The sequence below is a fragment of the Leptosomus discolor genome, chromosome 1 (assembly GCF_034619465.1).
Source record: "Leptosomus discolor isolate bLepDis1 chromosome 1, bLepDis1.hap2, whole genome shotgun sequence".
Classification (NCBI taxonomy): Eukaryota; Metazoa; Chordata; class Aves; order Leptosomiformes; family Leptosomidae; genus Leptosomus; species Leptosomus discolor.
In genome coordinates, this window is record NC_141391.1 from 185,437,538 (window position 1) to 185,463,144 (window position 25,607).

Genomic DNA, 25,607 nt, shown 5'->3' on the forward strand with positions numbered 1-25,607 from the left:
TGACTTTATTGCAGTAGCAATGCAATGATGCTAGAACTATACTGTAAATAAAATATGCCAACTTAGTTGCACAGTCCAAATAAATAACTTTAAATAAATAAATAATCACACAAACATCAGTCAAAAATGCAATTAAAAAGAGCCTCTTCCTTTGTGTTGTAAAAATACGAAATAGTACTTGAGACAGGCTGTTTCACATAAAAATCTTCCCTATATTCAGCATCTGCAAGGTCAAAGTACTGGAACTTCATTTTTCAAAGTTGAGAGGATGATTTAATAATTATTTGGTATGAAGACAACTCTGTTTCTCTACCATGCATACAATTTTGAATTTAGTATAGGTGGATACATCATGTATTTTCATTCACGTTGTCACTACAGCCCTGTGAAGTACAATCATTTATTATACATTCTTTTGAATCTTTTTGAAACAGCAAATGAAATGTAAAATGCAAAGGGAGAGAAAAGAAAGCGCCAGAAATCTTACTAGGAAAACAGTATTCCCTTTCTTATCCTCCTTGTTCTAACCACAAACTGCAGTGAGCACTGGACAGCGGTGGATAGTGGAAAATAAAACTGAACTATAGTACTTCATGCAGCTTTAATGTCCCAGTACAGCAGTGATTAATTCTGAGTGCCAGCACAGTGTCACCTCTATGGCAATTACTCAAGCAATAGATATCTCATTAAAGAGAACTAAGTGTGCCAGAAACAGTCTTTGCTAGCACAGTAAGTTAGTAATATATTGGAGAAAAAGGACCCATCAGTTCTTCTCAAATTCTTTGCTAAGCTTCAGTTCAACAGTCTAACATGTCTAGGACCAACACCAAAAGTCACAACTTCAATCCTCCTTTTCCTTGCCTCAGCCCAAACGACCTAATTTTTCACAGAGCATTGCTTGAGTTACTCACATAAGGCTCAAACCACAGACAAATGCAAAGGGTAGAGCATAGCATCACATGAAGGAGGCTTTTGGCCACATACTTGTGACCCAGATTCCTTTCTTAATAGCTAGATTCAAAAGAGCAGACACCAGGCAGACTACAAGGAACCATCTCCCCAGTTAGCCTTGCTGGCAGAAGACATTACAGCACAAGGACCTGTCATCAAAATAAAGAAATCTTCATGTGAAAGTGGAAATTGGAATCTTAGCAAATACTAATTTTCATCTATTGAAATGCTCTAATGTGTGTATACCTAATATTGTAAATGTTTGAAATATGGAAGTATTTCTTTCTTGTTTGGTCAAATTTCTCTCATTTTCCTTAACAGAATCTTTGAATTTACAAACCAACTAGCTTTCGTTTCTTTTTCTGATGTGATTTTTGCATTTGGAAAGACATGCAGTTCTTACCTTGTAGTCTAAGAAGAGAATTAGCAATATTTTCACAATAAAAGGTGAGTGGCCTTTTTGCAAAATCACAGAGAATGGCCTTATAAAAAGCCCCTAATAATAGCGATTGCAACCTAAACATTTATTTACCTTTACATAGTCTTAGCTAATCACCATTTGCTCTAGAGGAAATAGAATGGTGAGGCAGCCTCAGCAGCTTGAATGAAACATTAGGAGAGTGTACCTGCATGACAATAAGAAGGTCAAACACCAAGATGAAAGAAGCCAAGAAGGCTCTTGAGACCTCATCACTTGGCAGAAATCCACGATTCAGCTTGTCCCAGCTGATCCAGTCAGTAGTGATGACAAGCACAACTACAGAGGTCAAAGTGAACAGAACTGTCCTGCAAGGGGAAAAAAAAAATAGTTCAGAGAGCATATGATAGTAATGAAGATGCATCATTCTATTTTATCCGTCTTCTAATGGTCAACTAGCGCTTTATCAATACTTTTCTGCTGATGAAAAGAGATTGACGAGAATTGAGTATACAAACAAATAATTTAATTCAAAATAGTAAAGCAGTCAGCTGTATTCTTAGTAAAAAGAAACTTAGTAGCTCGTACTAAGCACGTTGCAAAATTACACTGGATGTATCACTCTTGCTCTTCCTTTCATATTTTTCACTGAAGACGCAAACCAAATACGTAAACTAAGATAATACTGTACCAAGGACTGTATCATCTAGGCCAAATTCAAATGGAAAATTTGAGAGACCACTTTCTAAGGCACCAGAGACATTAGAGGATTTGAATAGTCTTTTCTCAGCTATGAGCTATAGGACAATAACCGTGAAGTCTAATTTTTATACAGAAACACATCTGTGTGGAAGAAATTTTCATTGCACTAGATTAATCTTTAGTAAATTCTGGAGGTTGTAAAAAGATTTTGCTTTGCATCTCCTAAGATGTCCTTTGTACAAGTTTTCAACACATCTTACAGCATTTCTGAGTAGTCAGTGAAGAGTGAATTACAAAAGTAATAAAGACTCTGTTTGAATACTATGAGAATTCCAGAAGATGATTTGGCTAATCCATGCAATGTTGCAATATGGCAATTAAGAAAATATCTAAGATATCCCCCAAAATAGCTCTGCATCATTTCCAGCAGCACTTTGGTGACACCCTTCAGAGCTGGCAGCGATGACCAATTGAAGTCAATTTTAACAGGTGATTTGAGGGACAGAGAGGCTTATTCCAGTAGCCATAGCTGTCAGTAAATCTGTGCTATAATAGGGGCATATCAACATCCGAATGCATGCACGCAGCTAAATAATTGTGGCAGGGTGGAGTTTTTGTTTACAGAAATAGTCTCATTTTCTTCAGCTACCAAAGGCTGTAAAACAATGTGAAGAATATTTCCCATGACACTTTCAACCAGGACAAATACTCAGCAGAGTAAAAGAAAAATTTGCACACCAGTAGTCAGAGGCTAGCAGTCTGTAGGCATTTCTTTTTATATATCAGCCTTGCCTGTGTCTGCGTAGGAAGGGAAAACAAACATGCACACAAGCAGTAGTGTACATTTTTGGATTCCTAAACATCATTCTTCTGTTGCACGATGGGCTGTGTTTCTTCACAGTGTAATGAGACACAAAATGACTTCATTGCTATCACCTTTACCTTTGAACATTTATTTTTATTCTTAATAAATAAATTCAGTTATATTCAACATTGTGGTTGGCACCATAACAGTATCCCTTGAGTATTATTACCAGCATCTGGTCCAGAAAGAAATGAATGAGGCATTTTAGGCTTAATTAGACCTAAGCAATATTGAAGTCTGCTTATCCCCAAAACATTTGCTTAGCTACCATCCCACCTTTCAGTACCTGAACCTGACACTTTTCTACAGGCTCCACTTGGCACATACTCAGAACGACTTACTTCAGAAAGACAATTCGTTATGGTGCTTCTCTCACACATATAGTCTCTTGAGACTTACAAAGGTTGTTTTTACCACCTATTTCGCCTTCGTACCTGAAATTCACACGGAGCTAAACGTTCTCACTTCAGCTCAGAAGTTCTCCAGAAAGAACACTGTCCTCAGTGCTTGTCTGCCAGCCCATGTAGATTGCCCTGGCTGCTGGGCACATTGCTTTTCCTCATCCTCATGCTGAGGAACCCACATCTTCTGGTGCACGGACAGTTTAGAAATGTAATTCAAGTCTGCACAGTTTGCTATGAGAACCATGTATGCAGAAGTTATGCTCAACACTATTCTGCTTCAGTCTTCTTGAATTATGCATTTATGTTTTGGAGCAAGAGTTCAAAGCATGGAAGGTCAGACTTTGGCATGTATGCGAGCAAAGGCAGACATATTTTTATGCATGCTTCATTGGCATGCATGCAAAGACCAATGTGTGTGCTCAAGCCCTGATTTCCTTGAGGAAATGCATATGCACTTAAAAACCTGCTTCGTTATTCATTCTGAAATGTCAAATAGGGAGGGAAGTGAGCAGAAAATGGGTTGCTAATAGAATAAGAAAATGAGAAACCATTAAAAAAGGTTAGAAATAAACTTTCAAAATGGTTGCATTAAACAGCATAATTAGCACTCAGTTGTATTCTTGACCTACGATACTGGAACACAGCAAGACATTCAATACATGCTTTTGGAGTAATTATAAACTGAGTTTGTCTGGGTTAGAGTTCAATTCACTTCTTGTGAAAGTCCAGCATTGCCCCAGTGTCCTGGGTATTCAGAGAAGCAGCTGCGGATTTCATTTCACTTGACATAACTTGCGTCAGATGAACCAATGTGAGCTACCCTGCAATACTTAGCCCAGTGTAGTTTGTCCTTTATTCTGCAATGCACATTACTGAGAAAGCACTATGTCATCTAATTATTCACAGCATTGCTGGCAGAATCTCTCCATCTTCTGCTTACAGAAGGCAAGAGACTCTTGTCTGTACCAGACACTAAGAAATATAACTTTTTTCTCTAATTCACAGAGGAAATACACTTTTATACTTAACTTCTAATTGCAGCTTGCTGTATTGAATTATTATGTGCCCTGAGTACCTATTCAGCTACAGTAACACACATTTTACAACATAGCCCATACTTGTCAAGATATAAGGTTGCTATGAAAAATAAAAAGAAAAAGACATCTGCAAAAAAACACTCTCTAGGCCAATTGCATACTGAGAAGTTAAAATTATGAGGTAAGTCCAGAAAAGTCAGTATAGTGCTTATCACTGTCTGTGATGACCTAAAATCCTCAGTTCTATACTGAACTGAGGAAAAGCTTGAAGAGAGGAATTTTTTACTGCCAGGAACCTCTCAAGCAGCAGGTAATTTTTAGACTGTATCTATAATCTTTGATAGCCAGGACTGACTTTGGTCTTGAATTTGTCAATCGAAGTCACTCATGCCAAACTGAATCCACACTGCTGGCCCTCATTTGCAGAACGTTAATTTTGTCCTCACATACTTAGCACGAGCCAAACCAGATTTCTTTGGCTTCTGCACCTTCCCACAAGTGCACTTTCTTGGACCATAAGCTTTGACCAAGCTGACCAACCACTTAGCGTCTATCACCCAGCATATTATACACTACGAGAGGTTATGCACAGCATGGACCAGATGCTGGAGCAGGTTTTTGTCACTGGTGGTGGTTGCAGACAATACCTCATGGCAGACAGGGTCATAACATCAACCTCTCAACCTTGCAGTCTCTATCAGGCAGAAGTGCCATTTCTGGAGGAGAAAGGCTGTGACACCTCATTTTCCTCCACACTACTACAATCAGTAGTAAGTACAGAACATCCACATGCAATGGGTCATCTTCAACAAACCATGCCAAGTACCTGGAGTTAATTTTACTACAATGTCTCCACACTGCCATCCTAGCATTCAAGAATGCAGCCATCATCCTCTGAAGTCTGGACAACCCAACCCTCGACAAATTGTTTGGAAAGCACTTAGAGGTGGTGAAATTCAGAGCTAATGTATTATGTCACCAGTCATACACTCCTATCACAGGTGTCATCCACAGCCTTGCTCTGTGTGATCTCGAGAACTTTGCAAAAGTCTGAGATGCTGGTCACATTTGAATTTTCTGTTTGTTCAGCGGCGATCATAGTTATGTGAGTAGAAAAAGGCTGTCACCGCATTACAACACAGACCCTCGTGGATAACAGGTTTGCATGAAATGCTTAGGAAACGGGCATCTTTGATTTGGGGCAGTCCAGTATACAGGTACTGAGCTGCACTGTAGGCAGTGCTACATATTCCCTGCTGTCTCTGGGGAATATCAGTCCATAAATTCCTTTATACGCCCATAAATTTCGCTGCATGCTCATGATGCTTGCACTGGGCTGCTTTGCTATGAGATCACAGACTTCATTTTTTCACTTAGATACAAGCTTCCTAAACCCTGTACACATTAAGCCGGCATGCAGTGCACTGCATAGCTTCTGCTAAAGAAGGAACTCTGCTAACAGGACTGTTACTGGAAACAGTGGGCTTCATTTCACTGTGACAGCTACACATACCTACATTGGCCACACATTCAATGGCCACCATGCGTATTATCTCAGCCCTGTTTCTGCCTGTTTGGCTGAAAATACCACACCCTTCCCTTAAACATCCCTTGCTCTTTCAAAAATCACAAAAAGTTTCTCCCCAGACTTTCTGTCCCTCTGCCCCTTGTATACAATGCTGGAGCTGTCACTTGGCACATGATGACCAGAGATCAGGCTGGACTTTCCTACTGATTCTTCAAACAAAAATCCTGTTGTAAAGAAAAGCAGCTCTTCATCATCCCTCCCCTGCTAGTGGCCTTCCCTTATGTTCTGAGAAAAGCCCTCCTCATGGGCTACCTGCCTTCATCCACTCCAAAATATTGAGGATAGAGTGGGATTTCCTAAAAAGCTCTTCCAGAAGTCTACGATAAATCCCAAATGTTCAGTGAAACAAAGCAAAAAACGCAAAACCCAGTGGAGTAAGTAATCCATCCAGTGCTGTGGGGATCTAAATTTTTTTGTAGGACTCTGCCAGAATCTTTCCCCAGCAGATGTTTCCATTACTACACTCTGGGCTACTTCATGGGTGACATTACTCGACAGTGGCGAAAGTAAAGATGTCTCTTCCCACTACCTCCAAGCAAGCCTGGCTTGTTTCCATTTCCAAGTGGCAGGGACAACCTGATATACTCAGCTTCCTGGGATGTCAGAGGCAGGAGCTGCCACACTGCATGCTGGACATAGCTGTGTTAACAAGCTAGTTCCCAAAGGAGTTTTGCAAGCCCAGTCTGGCATTGAAGACTCTCAAGACTCTGCAGACTCCTTTATAGTGCTGTTTTGCCAGTGCACTCGTCTTACTGCAGACATTGTCCTTGACTGACTGGTTCGTAACTCTTCTCCCTTTGTCCTGCACCTGCACAATCCTGAGCTTATGAACTGTAAATTCTTTATGAATGGGATGAATACAAATTTGACTGTGGAGAAAAGAAACAGACATTTATTCCTGGGTTCTGCAAAACAGTCATTGCCCTCTGAATGTGTAACTGCATTCAGATACATCAATAATTCTCTAGATCCATAACTAGCAAGAAATAAAGACCTCTTTCCATCAGAAGCCAGCAATTTGGGAACTCCTTTTCAAAGAGTGTGGCAGGAAACGTCACAGTTGAGACTGTGTACCTTAGTGTGTAGACTGCCTGCCATACCGGGGTTTGCAGTCTGTCTAGTCTGTCTGCCCAAAGGGAAACGTCACCACTGCCATCTGAAATGCCACTAGCGCCACCCCATGCCTGTGCAGTCCTCGCCTTGAGAGAGCACTGGGTGTGCCAGAGCAGCAGATGGACTCCTCCGAAACACAAAGTTGGGCTCTGGAAGAAGAGCGGTGAGAAACTGAGCCAGAAAGGGAGAGGAAGGGAATGCCCATGTTTTGCAATCTGCTACAACCGATGTCAAGCGTTGATGTAAAACTAAGACTTTCTGGCTTTATTTCAGTGGGAGGGAGGGCCACATCATTTGGTTTTGTTTTAATTCCAAAATAACAGCACTGCCACTAGACAGTAAAGGTAAAAGGTTTTCCTGGCTGCATCTGTAAACCACCCAATGCAAGTGCACATACTCTAATCACTCAGTAACATTACGGGCCACAACAAAGGCAGTTCAAACTGGAAGGCTAGCTGGCCTGTGCCACTAGCCTTAAATCAGTATGCCAAGCATGAAGTTACTGATGTTCTCAGAAGTCTTGGCTGAGAGAAGACACAGTGTACTGCAGTGATCTTAAGTCCTAGCTGCTTGGAGACACCCACTTCTGCTGTTTTGTGTGTCCTACCTCCCACATCAGGAATTCCCTAGGTAGAGTCCATGAGGCCCTGACTCATCCTCTTGCAGCCCCAGCACAGTACCACAAAAGCATTTATAGGACATCCCCTCCAGACCTATGTCAGAAGTACTTCTGACTCCATCCAGGCCTGTCTCCAGGAAACAGTCTGTGTTATTTGTCTGTACCGAGTTTAAAACGGAACAAAACAGAATTTGCCCCTGGAAACGCAGACAAGCTAAGACATGTATACATGCTCACAAAACAGTTAATGTTGGAAACTAGAACTGTTTACAATCTGAGTCTCCTGATTCTTCATGTCTAAATAAGCAGGGCAAAGTATACTGAAAACAAATTCCGGTGTATGATGAGTCCTCATTTCTCAAAGTTTCACATAATGAAAGTGAAGTTTTCCACTGTTGAGATATCAAATACAATTCTTTGCACAACCATACATAAGAGGAAGATAATACTACCTTCAATTTCCCAGCAACTTTGAGGTGCTCATTGTTAGAGCTATTTATAATTTTCTTCTGTCTTGCATGACCCTTTGACAAATCTTTTATGAAGCTGCAGCTTTGATGATCAGATAGCAAGAGTTCTGCTAAGGTCAACTTGTAGAGATGAAAGACAAACTTCGGCTGTTTTCCTCATCTTCATTTTGTCTTTTCCAAGAGGCAAAAAGCAGTATCTTGCCCTTTGACTACACCTTTTCCAGAAAAAAATCCCTACCTGTGCTTAGTCAAAAGGAACTCTTAGACTTGTAGGACTCAGCATTATGAGAACTTTTCATCACACTTTCACTCATAATTGCCATTAAGACAGGTTATTCAAAAATTGTTAAACATGTCTAATAAGCATTCCAGGTATTGCTAAATATTATGTACATTTGGGACAGAAGAACACATTAATAAAGAAATGAGACCTTAAATTCTGTATTCTTATTGTTCATGAAGGAAACAAATATATATACTTAATACAGTATATAATACATACATGAAATTACTAAATAAAGAAAATTAACTAACTTATAGTCTGGGTATATTTAATGTCTAAATAAAACCACCTAGCTGTTAATCAGCATTTATCAAAATTTTCAGCTTCAGATGGTGCTGTAGAAAACAGAAATGCAATCCTAATCAATGTTTTATAAATTATTATGTTTTCAATTGCAATGGCTTATAAAGTCAGTTTTCCATGAATGTACCTAAATAGCTAAAAACACCCTGTGAAAACATATACAAAAAAGGAGGAACAAATTTTTCTGCTCTTGATAGTTAAAAATGCTTACTAGTCCTCAGGAAAGAAAGATCATCCATCCAGTTAAATACTTTCCATAATTTTTAATCCCAGAATCAGCACTGGCCAAACATACCGTCCCACAGTGTACAATAACTATAAAGAACAATGCTACTGCAGATGTTCATATGCAAATGCCAACACTTTATTTCACTTGTTTTAATTAGGAAGGGTTCCGTTATTAAATCTGTCAAAAATAGCAACTCTAAAACCATTTAAAATAAAATATTTAGTCTGCCTGTTGCTTGGTGTCAGAACCACTTCTGTGATTAAGCAAGTAAGGGACAGATGCTCTGCTGGTGAAAAGCATCTGGGTTCTCTGGAGCAGCATGGATTCAAGCCTCCAGCTGGCCACTGCTGTTCTGCCCCGGTGGGACAGTGCTCTGGAAGGAGAGAGAGCAGGAGCTTGAGAGCTCTGCCCTTCTCAGCAGCTACTGCAGTGCAACAGGGTAGTGCAGTGCCATAGGGTGACACAGCTGGTGCCGAGGATCCCATATTCATAGCGTTTGCATCTTGTGGGCTGAACTGAGCATCCATCCATAACTGCAGCTCACGAGGTGAGATCCCAGAGAGCAGCTTCCACTTCAGTTGCACTCAGAAGAAATCATACTTGTGCACCCCAAGATCAATCGGTGCCATGAATCAAAGGGCAGGTGGAGAGATCACTGGGAGATCCACTTCAGAAGTGTGCTACTGAAGTGAACTGCTAGTACAGACACACACTAGAAGTCACATGCAACAAATGTCTAGGAATATTTGGAGAATGAATTACACTGGATGTCTTTTGTTAAAATACAGTGCTTGTTCCCCTGATGGGTACAAATATGTGGTAGAGATACGGAGCAGTACTGCTGCCACATTTCAGAGTGCCACACCCCCCATGGCATCCTCTGTAGGAATAAAGTGGGAGAAAGTACATTAATGTAGATTAACCATCAAAAAGACTTAATTATCTGAAGTTAAATACCAATTAGAAGAAAATGGCTTCTAATTCAAATTTGAATCACATTATCTTTTTAAAAAACTTGCCATCACAATAGTGTATTCCTGACTTCTATCCTACAGTGGGAAGTAATGGGTTAGTAATTCAGTACTCGCCAGCAACTGCCAGTTCCGAAATATCTGTTCTGAAATTGCAAGTTCTGAAATACTCAGTTTCAATTAGGGAACAGCAAAGGGAACTCTATGTTGGGACTGGCTCAAATGCTTATCAATAGCAGATACCGCAAATTTTGAGAACCTTGCATTCCTAATTAAGTCTTCTAGTCTACACTTGTCGTCGTTCTGCCTGGTGAGCTGAAGCAACCGGACACCGCAGGGTATAAAGGATGCTCTGAGGTTAGCAAAACTGGAATTGTTTATTCTGCATTTTTATACATTCGTTTTACTTGGAAAAATGAAAAACATTTTTGTCAATGTAAACAGCATTTGTTTATTCTTTCTAGTTATATCCATTTGTCAAAGAAAGCATATTACCTCTCCCACAAACCTTGCTTTACTTCTATCCTTTGATTGTGACAGTTGCAATTTTATTAGAGTGTATCAATATGATTCCAGAGCTATTTGGGATTTTTGCACCAAGATTTGTAAAAAGTCTGAAATTACATTTATGTTAATGCACGGAGGAAACATTTTACTGTGTTTCATGTAATAAAATGAATAAGATTAGGTAAAGCAATCACATGGTGAAATATTAGAATTCTAGAGAGCATCATTTTTTTATTATAGGTAGAAGGATCTTTGAGTTTCCTTTTGCCACACCATTAATTTACTAAAATGAAAGTGTTATCTATTTCAAACAGCACCTCATTTAAATTAAACTCATCAGCCATAAGCTTTAAGTTTCAAATGCCATTTACTATCTGTGACACAGAAAAGGAAAAATAGTTTAAGAAGGTTCATGGTCTTGCTTGTAAAAAACATTTTCAATCAACACCTATCATATGGGAGGTAGTATAGGACTCACGTGAGTTATATCCAAGGAACTCTACTCCATGTTCAATTTCTAAAGTTAGAAGTTAACTGCCTAACTCCAGTAGGAAGCATTTTGAAAAAACCCACAATTCTACGTAAGGTAAAGGGCATCCATTTTTCTGGTTTACTTTCAGATGGATACATCACTTACTGTATCAACAGAACGGGGGTGGAAGACAGCTGGCTCAAGAAACAACAGAAACAAGACTTTCGAAAATGTTTTCAGGGTATCAAATGTGCCTCAGGATAGACCTGCCTGGCAATTTTTCAGTGAAAATGGTTTATATTCAGACAAGAGTAGTTCATCAATACACGGAATTTACCTGTGAAAGGGCTGATTTCTGTAATGTGAGGGAAGCTGCGTTAGAACTTGGCATGATTCCCACATTTGCTGCTCTCGAGTCAGGGCAGCATCTCAGCTGCATGAGATGAGACAAACAGACCAGCGACCAATAGCTGTCCTGTGTGATTCAGACCAGGTATTTGAATATCAGTCTTAAAGAGACCAGCTGAATGCCATAAAACCCAGTCTTTTGGATGCTACACAGTACTATGTTCAGATTCTCCAGGTGGAGCTGCTCTACTTTGTACAAACAAGTCAACGTTAGTACAACTCTCTGGACACAGATTTCCAACTGAGACCCAACTGAGTGTCTTAATGGCTAGTTATTAAGTCTTTACAATATTCTCAGTCCCTAGTAAGACTGAGGTAAAGGCTTGCTGTTCACCATAGCAGGAAGACATGGGATCATATGCCAAAGCATACATAACTGGGACGTTGGTTTTCCACGTTTCCAGCATCCTGAGAAACTGGTTATGCAAAGAAAACATTCTTGGCCTCCTTTACTCAGTGTTCATGAAGTACTCAGTAAAGTCTTAAATTCATTGCAATATAAAACGGGAAAAAGTTTTTGAAACGGAAAAAACATATGTCTTTAGATTTAGAAGGCAACTGCCATTTCAAATGCATTTAGTTGGTAATTGAAACGCTACTCTAAGAGGTTCAAATTAGGGTCTTCAGATCTATAGCAGGAGCTAGAGGTATATCCCAGCACCTCCTTGATTTTCCTGAGTTGAAACAAGTTATTAAGTTCTAGTTTTAGAAACAAGCAAGAGCATATATAGAGACTTAACAACACATTTTCAAGATTAACTGTGATCTGGGTTATCTGGATTTCTAGATAGTTGATTTAAGACGGACAGATTGATCTTCAGAAGATCGCATTAACAACATGCAAGTAAAAAATTTGGTAAAAATCAATGAATTAATAAACCAATTCTTTCATTAATAAATAACTTAATTTATTATTTCCCAATTATTGAATTTACTAGCATTGCTTGTATTCACAATTTATTTCATAATTAGTGAAACTTTAGCCCTGATGAAAGTTTCACAGACAACACCCTGAACGTTTACTTCAGGATATTATAGACTCATATTTCTTTTCTGCATTTAAATTATTTTTTTTTTCCCAAATCACATGTGAAATCTGCTACATTTTGTCTAGAGCCAAGTGAACAACTGATCGTTATTATTCTTAACACAGGGTATTGTTACATATGGTTTAGTTCAGTACAATTAGAACATTTTATAAGGAATTCAGACCCAGACAGAAACTTAATCATAGCTATTTTTTTTTGTGGAAATCTACATGTAAGCTAACATATCTAACCTCTCATTACAGTTGACAGAGATGAAGTGTGAGATTTGATTGCCTAAACATATGTGTTTAGTGTGATTTGAGGCACCCTGGTTGGCCTCCAGACCCTGCAACAGAAGTCTCCTCTGAATCCTGTGTCACGTCTACCATACCTGTATGCTTTTTCAATACCCTAAAGCATTTCAAACTATAGTCAGTGCCTATGTTTAAGCACCTGAATCCCACCCTGATACAGTCAGTGGAGTCTGGAAAATTATACAGGTGACTAAATACAAGTTTCTACTAGAGGCAAACTGAATGACCATCACCTGCATTGTTCAAAGCTCCATCGGCTGTAGTAGGAGCTGGCATGCTGATAGCCGTAATCAAGATATAAGTACCAGGCATCTGAATCCAGAGCTGAATCTCAAAACTGAAGACAGTTTTCTATGTTTTAATTTCTTTCAAGAAAATAATGAAAAGCCTGCTTGAATTGGAAAAAAAAAAAAACCAACACATTTTATTTAGGAACTGTCAAAACTCATCTTTTAATAAAATAATGGAAAAGTTCTAGTTAGAAACAGTCAAATGAAAAATACCACTGAAAAGGTGGCATTTATTTGCTTCTTAGAACACATTTTAGAAAACTGAAATGACTTTGCAAAGCATTTTGATGTTGCAGTCTTAAAATTGTCCTTGCAAGTTTTTGGAAAAAAAAAGAACAAACCCCACAAAAATTCCTACTGTTTTTGTGATCATAAGTTACAAAGCATTAAGTATAAAAACAGAGTCTGATTTTATCTATGTACAACACACGGAACATGTTGTCCTTGATCAGATGCTGTCATGTTGCTGCTCTTAAACAAAGCTTTTAAGGGTAGGTGGGAAGGCTATGTATAGTATACATGTATACATTCATACTTTCACAGCTTTTCAGACAACATATTATATCCACGACCAAAATTTAAAAATATAGTTCAAATTTAGAATAAGCTAATCACAACAGTTCAATGTTCTATGTTCTAGACTAGATTAGCTGTATATTGTACCTATAAAGTAGTTTGACAGAATAAGAAATTTCTCATTATTTTAGGTTTCATGCACCATGGTATCTATGGAATATAACTTCTCATTCATCAGGATGCTGTGCCTTTTACAATTACATTTGTGCAAACCCTATCAAAGTAAAATATAATTACAATTGTTTTGCATTGCTCTTTAATGTTTTTTTCCAAAGCATTTTGAATAAACACAGGCTCTTTCATCTAACAAGCTGATTATATTTTGAGTAAATGTATTTCCAAAACAACTCCAACACACACACACAAAAATAATCCAAAATCTAATCTTGCCTCCTGAGCAATGCATTTTTATGTCAAAAATCTTCTAAAGAATATCAATCTTAACTCAGAAACAAAAGGGCATTAGTAGGTGGCAAGCTGAGCATAAACTGGGTTGGCAGCAAAGAGGTCATCAGTGTCCGGGGCTGTACTAACAGGAGCACAGCCAGCAGATCAAGGGAAATTATTATTTCCCTCTACTTAGCACTTGTTAGACCATTTCCAGAATATCACATCCAATTTTTGCCCTACCCAGTGCATAAAAAAGCACCAATAAACTAAATGGGAGGTCCCCAAGCTGGTTGGGGGCTGAAGCACTTGTCCTGTGAGGAGAGGCTGAGGGATGTGGGCAACTTCAATGTGGAGAAAGGGTGGATTTGGGAGCACCTAACAGCTGCCCCTCAGTACCTCTGGGGAGGTTAGCAAGAAGATGGAGCCAACCTCTTCACAGCAGTAAATGACAGGAGGAAAAGAGACAGTGCGTATATTGAAACAAGAGAGATTCAGACTGGATATAAGGAAAAACTATTTCTGATGATTCCCGACAGGCAGTGGAAGAGGCTGCCCAGAAAAGCTGTGCAGTCTCCATCTGCACAGGTTTTTGAGGCCCAACTGGATAAAGCTCTGAGCAACCCAGTCTCAACTCAGAACTAACCCTGCTTTGAGTAGGAGTCTAGAGACCTCCTGAGATCCTGAGTTCCAGCCTGAATTATCCTGTGATCCTACACTCCTATGATATTTTCTGAATTTCAGCTGGCATTGTTGCTCCAACTAAGACTTTACAAATGCAAGCATTCAAAACTTCACTTGACATTTATAGTAATTGCAACGTATAATACTTTTTGCAGATGAATTAAGAAGAACTCAAAATTCACTCAGGAAATAAAAGTTAATATGCATGCTTTTCCACAAGTTGAGCTAGTTCCAGCATAAGGCTAACACGTCTTCTTAGAAGACAAAGAAAAAAATCACATCTGAATCCTGTGATTTTGATCTCCTAGAAGTTAATCTTTCTAAGAATATAACAGCGTTAGAAAGAATGAGCAGAAAGAAGTTAATAAAGAGACTCACCAGAATACATGCTGAAGGTCAGTGCTCCTCTGATAATTATATGCCCAGTTCTGTGACAATACAAATATTGTCACTTTTCCAGTGATAAATGAACATGAGGTACTTCCAAGAAGCAGTGAGCACAACAAAACTTGAGAATTGTTATGGCTGAATTCAGTAATGTCCTGGTTTGGCTGGGATAGAATCAGGGGCCAGCCATGCCAGGCAGGCCATCAGCAGTTCTGAGTCAGCCAGGGCAGCTGAGCTGAGTTAGCTACAGGTGTAGCCCACACCATAACGTCATGGTCATTATAAAGGGGGGAGGTTTGCTGAGGAGGGGCAGCTCCTAGAGGAGTTTGCCTGCCTGTCTGCTGGCTACTGCTGTATATTTATTTGGCTGAGCACAACTTTGTGCACCTTTGTTGGTATTAGTGTTGTTCCATTAAATTGACCCATGGGTCTCCTCTCCTTTTCCTGATTTCTCTTCCTGGCTGGTGAGGGTGATAGAGCAACTGTTATAGCTTAGCTCTGGATATGGGCTAAATGCTGACATCTAAGATGCCTGGATATATATTTGGTTAAAGTTTGAGCTTGTTGGGAAATGGTTATCCCTGACAAATGGAAACTTGTCAGTATTTCAGAAGAAGCTCTATGTTGTATCCTGAGGCTAATCTGCACTCTTTTTTCAGCTTGTCAGAGTAAACAGAAATCAGAAAACAGATGAAACCTGGAAGAAATAGAAAAATTTGAGGAACTTGGCAAAGATGTGGTAAACCCAGTCTGAAGTTTCTTCCCAGCATTGAGAAGTGCAGGGGCTCAGATTAATATTCATCCATGGGGATTTGAACACCATGGTACTGGCTACTCTGAGGATACTGAGTCTCCCACTAGTTTTGATCAGAAATTCCTTCCCACAGATGAGAAACATTTCTCAATGAAAGTTTAATCAAAAGTGATGCATTTCTGAACGTCTGTTTTCTTGAAAAAGTTTTGTTACAGGATTCCCAACAAGGTGGGAAGCAAATACCTCTCTCCTTCTGAAATAATTTTTCATCCTTTACTTTCCAGTGTTTGTCTCTTCAACTTCACACCTGAGTCTTACTTGTTGGACATTAGAAGATGCTCAGAATTGCCAGCTCAGTCCCATGTAATTGTACATTAAAAAAAAGAAAACCAGCTCTCCTACAAGTTGCTTTCAGCTGATATCCTTGGCAGTTAGTACTCTTGTGGTTTGCTGTCATTTTCTGCCTCTTCCCTCTTTGGTCTTAGACCTGCTTCTTCTTGACCTGTCCCCTTGACCTGACTTCTGTTCTGCATGACTTTCAATGTGGTTTGTAATGGGTCTCCCTGGCCCTAAGATTTGAAGTGTTTTGGTGATCTAGGACTCATGCAAATGAGTAAGGACACCTTATCAGGATTTAAGGCAGTGGCATAGCCTCGTGCTGGATGACACTGCAGAGTTCAGGCAGTGGGGTTTGACAGCAAGTAGAAAAAGGTATTTGTTTTCATTTCCTCTGGGGTATAATCAGTGGCATTGTTGCTTCTCCCACAGTCTTATCTTGTGGATCTCCTTTAGGTTATAACCATCCTGCAGGATGTATTAAAGAGTAGATAATCAATGTACCACCTCTTATGCCTGTCCAACAAGGTAGTTCTTTCACCAGAGCCAGGCTACAAGCTGGGGGCAGCCTTTTTTTCTTGTCCAAGAAATAGGTGAGCTGTCAGAACAAGGGGCCACATTTAGGTCAGGTTAGGCATCCACCCAGTTTACCTTTCAGAGAACCACATACTGCAACAACTTTTGCTTTGCCTCTGTGATTATACTGAGTTCAAAATAGAGTAGGTAGTGCTAAAAAGACTCTGAGTTTAATAGACATTTTGCTGACCTAAATTTTGTTGAACATATATTCTGTATTTAATATTCTGTTAAACACTTTACCCAATGCTGATTGGGTCCCCTCTAATTTTACAGCTATATCATCCTTTTCTTCCTGTAAAATACTTCAACGTATTTGACAAGCATAAAAGCCTACAGGCTGTGTCCTCATCGCTTACATGATTGCTCAATCAGTCTTCAGCAAATATATATAGAGAGCAGCTGTAGTTTTGGAAGGGCTATATGTTGCAGTGCCTCACTTTCAAAACAGGGAACCTTTGTGGTGTTGATGAGACTTTGAAACAGAGGAGCATTTTAATAGATGGATGCACCTGGCTTCTTTGATCAACAACCACTGGAGAGACTAGAATCAGCTAAATTTTTAGATCTCTGCAGAGCAAGTAACTACATCCACTTCACAAAAGCTGTAAAATGGAGGACAGCTTTTGGCACTGGGTACAGTGTCTTGGAAAGCTTTGTTTAGTTGTCTTGATTATGTTTGTCAGTATTTTCTTCAGTTTTCTCCTAGGTCATCCAGTCATGGTACAGAGATATTGAATGAATTTGGCCAGTTCTTCACTGAGTTTTCTGGCTTTATGTTCTTCCTGTGAGATTTGAAAATAACTGTCATCTCTAGCTATGAGGCCTTGAAAGAGGAATGTGACTTACAATCTTTCCTAAGCCTTTCCAACTATTGCTGGCAATCTATTACAGATTTCTGGGTTAACTCCATCAATGCATACTGAGAAAAAGGAAATCTATTTCACCTGAGGCAATGGCTACCTTCACTGAGTTAAAGTAGGTCTTCACTTTGGTGGGGGTATTTTGATGCTGTATTTAAGGAGACATGGACTTTACATTCCCCAAAACCAGTGAAATACTATACCAGATCAGCTGTTTTTTGAGTTTGAAAAGTGTTCACAAACCCTATAACTAATGACTGCTTATATATGCATGTCATTCAACATTTAAATGTGGCTTCAGAGATAGAGTATACAGGATTGCGGTAACCAGTTGTGTTATGAACAATAATTGCAGAATGCCACAACATCTCCTCTGCAGCCAGCTACCCTCGAAGCAAGATGTCCATAGCTGCATTCAATATGGGATCTTCTACAGCCCACAGGTTCTTGAGAAAATGCTGCATCATAGAATAAATTTAAACAATGCTTCCACTGACTAATGCTGTTACCAATTTCTCTGCCAATCAATAGATAGTCTCCCTGAATTTGCATAAATCTAAATGCTGGGACAAAACATGTTTAATTCTATTTAGATTTCTGGAATTACATTTGCATTAAATTGGTTTAAAAGACAGGATGTGTGACTAATGAATGACTAGCAAAAGCTCTGTTGCTTCACTTAAATGGAAAGAAATAAGCACATGAAGTATTTTGGTTATAAAGCATAATTCAGAGTGTATACACCACCTGTTTCTTAAGAAAAAAAAAGTGGGTTTATCATTCTGTTTCAAGTATCAAGACTATTTTCTAGAGGGACATACCATGTAGACAAATGTCCTGAAATAACTTTTAGAAAGGTAACAGAACAGCTCATGATGTCAAGAAGTTTGGGATGAACTACTACCTTATCACAGACAAAACCGGCTTAAAATCTCAGTTCCTGCTTAACATCCTATGCTGGCAATATGTGCCTGCTGTGTTGACAGCTTGTCTCACATTGGGCCTTCCCATCAATTTCATTCAAAATAACTCTGCCCTAGGAGCTCTTTAAAAATGAAATGTTTAAAAACATCTCCAAGAGCTTTCTACTTATGTTATCACACTTTGTATTACAGAGCAATGATTTGTTAAGCCTGTTCTCTTTGTAACCCAAGGCTTGCTAATGATTGTTTAGTTTTAGTTCATTTATTACTGAAAAAAAATAATAAAATGTAGCAAATGGAATTACTTCTTTAATTTTTGGGTTGTTTTATAATATAGTCACACCTGCAGCCAAAGCAGTTATTAATGCTCATCCAGTTTGCACACCCTGCAAAGAGAATAAAACTGAGCTCTAATAGGCAGTGGAGCATAGCTGTGTCGTAAAGTCAAAAGGTTCCTGAAACAATCCAAAGCCCAGACCTTAGATGGCATCATCTATACCATGTCCATACAATCAGATTGGAAATGGGATAATATCTTTTTTTTTTTCCTGCTTATTCAGGAAGTTACACTGAAGTTGAATCTTGCCTCATTGAGCTCAAGGAGCTCTGATTTTGTCCTTGTGCTGGGAATGACCTCAATCACAGAAAGTCACCTCACTGCAGATACCCAAATAGCGTGAATGTTCTTAAAAACTAAAATGATAAAATTGAGGAGGTAAATTGAATAATGGCATAAAAAATTAGAGGTTCATATCTCCTAAAATTGTTTAATCTGTCTCTATTTCCAAACTGATCAGAAAAAACCAAAAATTAACATACCAAGATAGACAGATAGTTAAAACATGTGAGATTTTCACATGGTCCACGTAAAGACTTTATGACACAGCTTCATCTTGTGTCTTAAGCTAGGATCCTAAATCCATAGCCAGGGAATTATACTGAAAAAGTCTGATTTTCTGGAGTACTGCAAGCCCCACAAATCTGATGTAGGTCAAATCCAAGGGAATTTTTTATACATTTAGATGCTTAAAATATTAATATAGGATAGTAAATTCAGATGGTTAGGGTACGAATATTTTGGCTATGACTCATTTTCTTAGAAGGGTAAAACATTTTTCCTATGCATCGCTTTCTGTGTACACATACCTAGATCTTCGAGTCAACTTCCTTTATTAATTTGATCTTGCTATTGGGAGGCATAACCTGCTGTCAGAAGACACATTGCAGTTTAGAACATCTCTCTGCACAAGGTATACATGCAACTTCTGACACTCATAAAGCCAGATTATTTACCCACATACCATAAGCAATAACACAATCAAATTTCTGATACAAGAAGCATAAGGATAGAAATCTTAAGAATATTATTATTACTCAAAATCAGAAAAAAGGCCTTTAAGAAAAACAACAAGTCAATAGCAAAACTCAATAAATGAATGGAAAAAGAAGCCTGCTGACATGGAAACAAAAAACCACAGGAACACACAAAAAGCACCAGAATTTTCCTTACTGAATAATGAGAAGATATGAATCAACACTGTGAAGAAATACAGGAGTTGCAAGAGGGAAATATTACCAAAGGTGAAGAAAGAAAGTGTTTAAGACTAAACTAATCAAACAGCATACCTGTCATTGTATGCTTCAGAAATCTATTTGTATGGATGCCAGGGAGCTCATTGAATACTGCAGGGGAAAATGTCCCCTACAACTAACTGAAAACAAAGCTGTCAATATCTAAAAGAGTGTTAGAGTTTCACCGAAGACTACTGGGCTTCTACCATTTACTTAAAAAAAGATGAGGGTCAGGTGCTTATTTCAATATACTTATGCAGATGTTATTTTTCACTAGGAAAAGTCAATCATCTTGATTGCTAAAGTGGATATCAAAAGCCATCGACCACAACTGTTCACAAGCACAGGGGTTTCCTTAATCTTGCAACATTATTGAGATTGCTTATACTATGCCTGAACTGAAGGCCCTAAATTAATTCTGTTTCTCTAGAAAATGATGTGATCTGGGGGCACTTCAATGACATATTGGTGGCATCTCCAGTAAGCGGGATCATATTAACATCACATTTTTTTCATAAACGTCATTGATATTATTAGCAGTTATAGATTTAGCTATGGATATAAATAGAGTTTTTTCTCCACTCCACTGCATTTAAGAAAAAAATTAGCGTGTCATTCAAAAGTAAGTTTTGCTACAATAACAGCCTTCAAACTAATTAAAGAAACAAAAGCAGATTTCTGGCTTTAGCTCAGTGTTTACTTTACACAAATACCTTTGCTTCACTGTGCCATTATCCAGCAGTAGTGTATGCCATTACTGGAACACAAGCTTTCATTCCACTAATGTTATTGCTTAAAGAACATATTAAGATGCTGGTGTTTTCACACAGGAGATATCCATACATCTTCTACAAGTAATTACATTACCAGTAATCCTTTTAAAAGGCTGGTTTTGCTCAGTTGCTTTGTCAATAGCTCTAAGCTTGGTTATATGAGAATCCCACTTACCCATAGTGTATGAATTGATAACAGATGAACCAACTAATATGCGGGTGCTCTCTGATCAGTGACAAACCGTAGAATTGAGACTTACCAAAAGAAACAAACTCTCTTTACAAAGCCCTGAATAGTTTGGTTTTATTTATTACTGAAAATACCAGAGAGCGCAAAGAATTACTGACCCTGAAAATAACATGTGTTCTTTTACACATTTTGCAAAGAAGAGTAATTATCAGGAAATTTAACCACTAACTTTTTAAAGAGCTGTGGCATTCATGGTGATATAAAAAAGCAGCCTCTAGCTATAGTACAAGCATCTCTTTCATGAAGGATAAAAGCAGTGATATGAAGATAGGGAATACAGGCCATGTCATGCAATACTCTAATTTGAAGACCTAATAATGCCAGCACATTCAGGCTAAGAGGTTTTGCCAAATACTCAAACGCTGTTTGAATTAATACTGGTTCCCATACTGCGAATCATGTTAAATCTCTTAATGAATAAAAATTGTTAACCTGAATACTAACGCTGCACTTTTCTACTACAGAGTCTACTCCTTGCTCCTGAGATGGTGATTAAAAATAGCAACTGTCACTGTATCTGTCAGTCAGTGGATACACAGATGATGCAGGAGGCAGTGTGTAGACATGGTTTTAGACCATGTCATGGTTTAACCCCAGCTGGCAACTAAGCACCACGCAGCCACTTGCTCACTCCTCCCCCTGCAGTGGGATGGGGAGAAGAATCAGAAAAAAAAAGTAAAACTCATGTAAGAACAGTTTAATAATTGAAATAAAATAAAATATAATAATAATAATAATAAAAAAATAATTATAATGAAAAGAGAGATAACGAGAGAGAAATAAACCCATGAAAAGACAGGTGATGCACAATGCAATTGCTCACCACCTGCTGTTGGATCCCCAGCCAGCAATTCACCCCTCCTGACCAACTCCCCTCAGTTTATATACTGAGCATGACATTCTGTGGTACGGAATATCCCTTTGGCTAGTTCAGGTCAGCTATCCTGGCCATGCTCCCTCCCAGCTTCTTGTGCACCTCCTCGCTGGCAGATCATGGGAAACTGAAAAGTCCTTGACTTAGGACAAGCGCTACTTAGCAACAACTAAAACAGCAGTGTGTTATCAACTATTCTCTCACTAAACCCAAAACACAGCACTGTACCAGCTACTAGGAAGAAAATTAACTCTATCCCAGCTGAAACCAGGACAACCATCAAGCAGCAGTACACAGAAAGGCTGTGAATAAATTAAACCAAAAATATAATCCTCAGGTTGATGTGTTTGAACTTCACTGAAAATATTCTTCATACATATTTAATTGCTCCATTGAGACTGTGACTGTTCTGGAGATGTTCCAGGCATTATTTCCATTCCATTAGTACGCTTACAGTATGTGTACTCCTTAACCCAAAATGATTGATTCCATAAATGTCTTCCCACTTACTGACCTGAACACTAATTGAGGTTGTGTATAGATTAAAAGAGAGCGTACGCTTCTTGAAACCAGCCAAAACATACTGTAGTCACTGAAATATCTTGTGGCACAAGAAGAAAGCGGTACTTCCAACTGAAGACACCAAAATACTGCTTCACAGAAACGTCTCAGGTAGGAAGAGCTGGAAATTACACAACGGGTTGAAAAACTGCTAAACAACACTTTAAACAGAAGGTTAATTCTAAGTACAAAGCCGTACTTTTCTGAAACATAGAACAGTGTCCAGAAAGTGTCTTTCAGGATAACAAAGTGGTGATAACCGGAGCTAGCCTCATTGAGTGACGTTGAATAACTTCCTCCAGGTGGACTTGCAACCCATGGGCACAAACCACAACACATTTCATACCATCTTTCCTGCCCTGAGAGACTGCTATGATAGATGGAGACCCGCAATCATGAACTAAATTAATTAATGAACATTTATGTAAAAAAGACAAATCATAAGCTAGTGATGTGTATGATGTAAATGGTATAGAATAAGGGATGGAACGTCCTGGTTTGAGCTAGAACAGAACAAATTCTGTTCAGTGATTTTACTTTCCAGCTAAGTCTCTTCTAAGTGAGCGCAGTTTCTGAAATCAACAGCATATTTTTCCAGTGTCTGCTTCTAGCAGTGATAGCACTTGATGTGTATAGTTACTACCAAGGAATAGTGTGCAGAAAGGCTCTTGCTTATAATTGCTCCTACAGCAACTGCTAAATTTGCTACAAGGTCACTGCTAAATCCTGTACCCCATGTTGAAGTGTTGTAAGTAAAACGTTTGTAAGTAAAAAGGTCACACTTGCGGGGAGGAGCGGACAGGACAGGTAACCCAAAACTGACCAACTAAGTATTCCATCCCATATACTTCATACTCAGTACAAAGCTGAGGTGACACAAGAGTTAAGCCCTCTTCTTCAGTGGCCAGCATCTAAGGCGGATTCCATCTATTATTCTGTCTTTGATCCCAATCCGTGGGTTGCTGAATCCAGTTCCGGAATCCAGCTCCTGAGTCCGGTTCCCAGATGCTGCCGAGTCCAGCCTGGGACTTCCCCAGTGCCTGCCCTGCAGCATCAGTTGTGATGTGATCATCACCCGGGGAGCTGGGTTCAATATTGGTTTTGTGTATATTTGTGTATATATTATAATTTTCTTATTAGTATTATTATCTTTTCTTTTTATTGTTCTTGTTTCATTAAAGCTGTGTTAGTTTTCTTTCCAAACCCATAAGTCTCTCTCCCTTTTCTCTTTCTTTTCCCCTTCTGGGAGGGGAGAGGGGTTAATAGAGAGTATCTGTCATTTGTTAGTGGACAGCCCAGCTCTAACCCGTGAAAATAAGGCATTGGAAGAATCCCTGGGAAACACTTAAAATAATATTATACTTTATTTATAAAGTTTAGAAGCATGAGTATGTTAGACTTCATGTGATGGAACACTGCAGAGGAGCTTAGACAAGAAATCTGGGCTTGCCTTTGAGAGGAGTTTAATCCTGAGAACTAACGCACTGAAAGTGACATTGCCATTGCACGTGCTGTCTTCCTCCAGATTTTCTACATGAAATTTATTCAATTTAAAGATGATTGTTTCCCACCTAAATTCCAACTCTTTCAATTCAATATATCATTTAAAAGTCAAATAAGCTATTTCCAGCTTGTTTACTGTCATTGAAAACATGCCTCACTATTTCCTTGCCCAAGAGCTATGCTCCCTGCGCTATGCCAGTGGGCCTTGAATATTCAATGAATGAGGTCAGGTCAAAGCATGCAAATAACTGGAAGCTGAGCATGTGTTAAGGGCCATTTTTTTACTGACATGCTACTTTTGTGAGCAGCAAATGTGCATTTGCAGATGAGAGATTTAGCACATCTCTGTGCCATGTTTCCTTTTAAAGCAGGAATTCCAGACAGTCACCTCCCTGGGGCAGAGATTTCACTTGTGCTTGCGCAATGCCAGGAAAATGGAGGGCCCAAATGAGTGCATTTTTAATAGCATTTGTTTTGAAACCATGGCCATGGATGTGTGTTCAAAGGAAATTAATTTACTAAAAGTTTTAAATTTATTATCTGTTTCAGTTCATAGTAGACACCTTTGGGCACTTCATTATTCAAAGTTCCAACGATTATGTATAAATTCACATAAAAATTAAAATGAACCCATCTAAATGAAACATAACTAACCACCCAGAACAAGAAAGAAAAGAAAAAGAGAAAAATATCCTGTGCATTTTACATGTCATGCAGTTCCCCAATGTATGAAAAAGTAGAAAGGCCCAGGAGCTTGCACTGGAGCTAACAGAGTCACACAATCTCAAAAAGAATGTTTGTTCAGCACTGGGAGAAAGCTGTATGTGGTATCTCTAAAATAAGAAACACCACCTTTTTGTTTTCAGCATATCTTTGAATAAACTAAAACTGCCATAGCAAGTCATGAAACTGAAATGAAAATCTCCTCCATTTTAATGTAATATTTTGACAATTTATTGGCTTTTGTGTTCTACCTTCCCAATTGTAAGATGTTCTTTGCTTAATGAAATTTAATTCAAACTACTGTATGGCAGAACTAGTGGATTCTGGTAGGGTATGTAAAAAAGAAATGGGGAAGCAGTGAACTAGAGTATGAAGAACAAAGCTTCCAAAAACATAGGCCTTTCTCAAGGCTGAATAGTTTTTTTTCCAACTATTGTCACTGGCTTTGCCTTACCCCTTCAGCCACCACAGACAAGAAGAGCTGATGCACTTTCCATTGAAATCCAGAAAGATTTACTCTTTGTCTGCACGCAGAGCAGCACGGTGCTCACCCATGTACCAACATAATCAGTAATACAAAGCGAACAACAGTAAACTACAGTCAAGGTGTTTTTTTCATCAAGGAAAAGATCATTCATTTCAGTTGCTAAAGAATCTGAAAAGATGGAAAATGTTCAGTACTGTAATAATAGTATCTTTACACACTGTTTACTGAAGCTCTTGACTTTGATTAGCCAGTATGATGAATTCATTATGTTCATCAGGATAACTTCTTGCTGGACAAAGTACCTCAAATATGCATGGTCTGAAATTTAACCATCATCTGCTATTGTAAGGACTAAACTGCTAACATGATTTTTTGGTGTTGTTAAAAAAAAATAAGCCAGAAAAGA

At 38.7% G+C, this 25,607-nt stretch overlaps 1 protein-coding gene across 1 annotated transcript in view; it reads right to left on the reverse strand.

The window, feature by feature from the left end:
- The window catches only part of TMEM117 (transmembrane protein 117), a 216,508-nt gene that overhangs the window by 39,283 nt on the left and 151,618 nt on the right, over nt 1-25,607 (reverse strand). Inside the window, exon 5 of the mRNA XM_086472424.1 lies at nt 1,578-1,737. Within this exon, the coding sequence (XP_086328550.1) occupies nt 1,578-1,737 (160 nt within the window). The remainder of the gene's footprint in view (nt 1-1,577; nt 1,738-25,607) is intronic.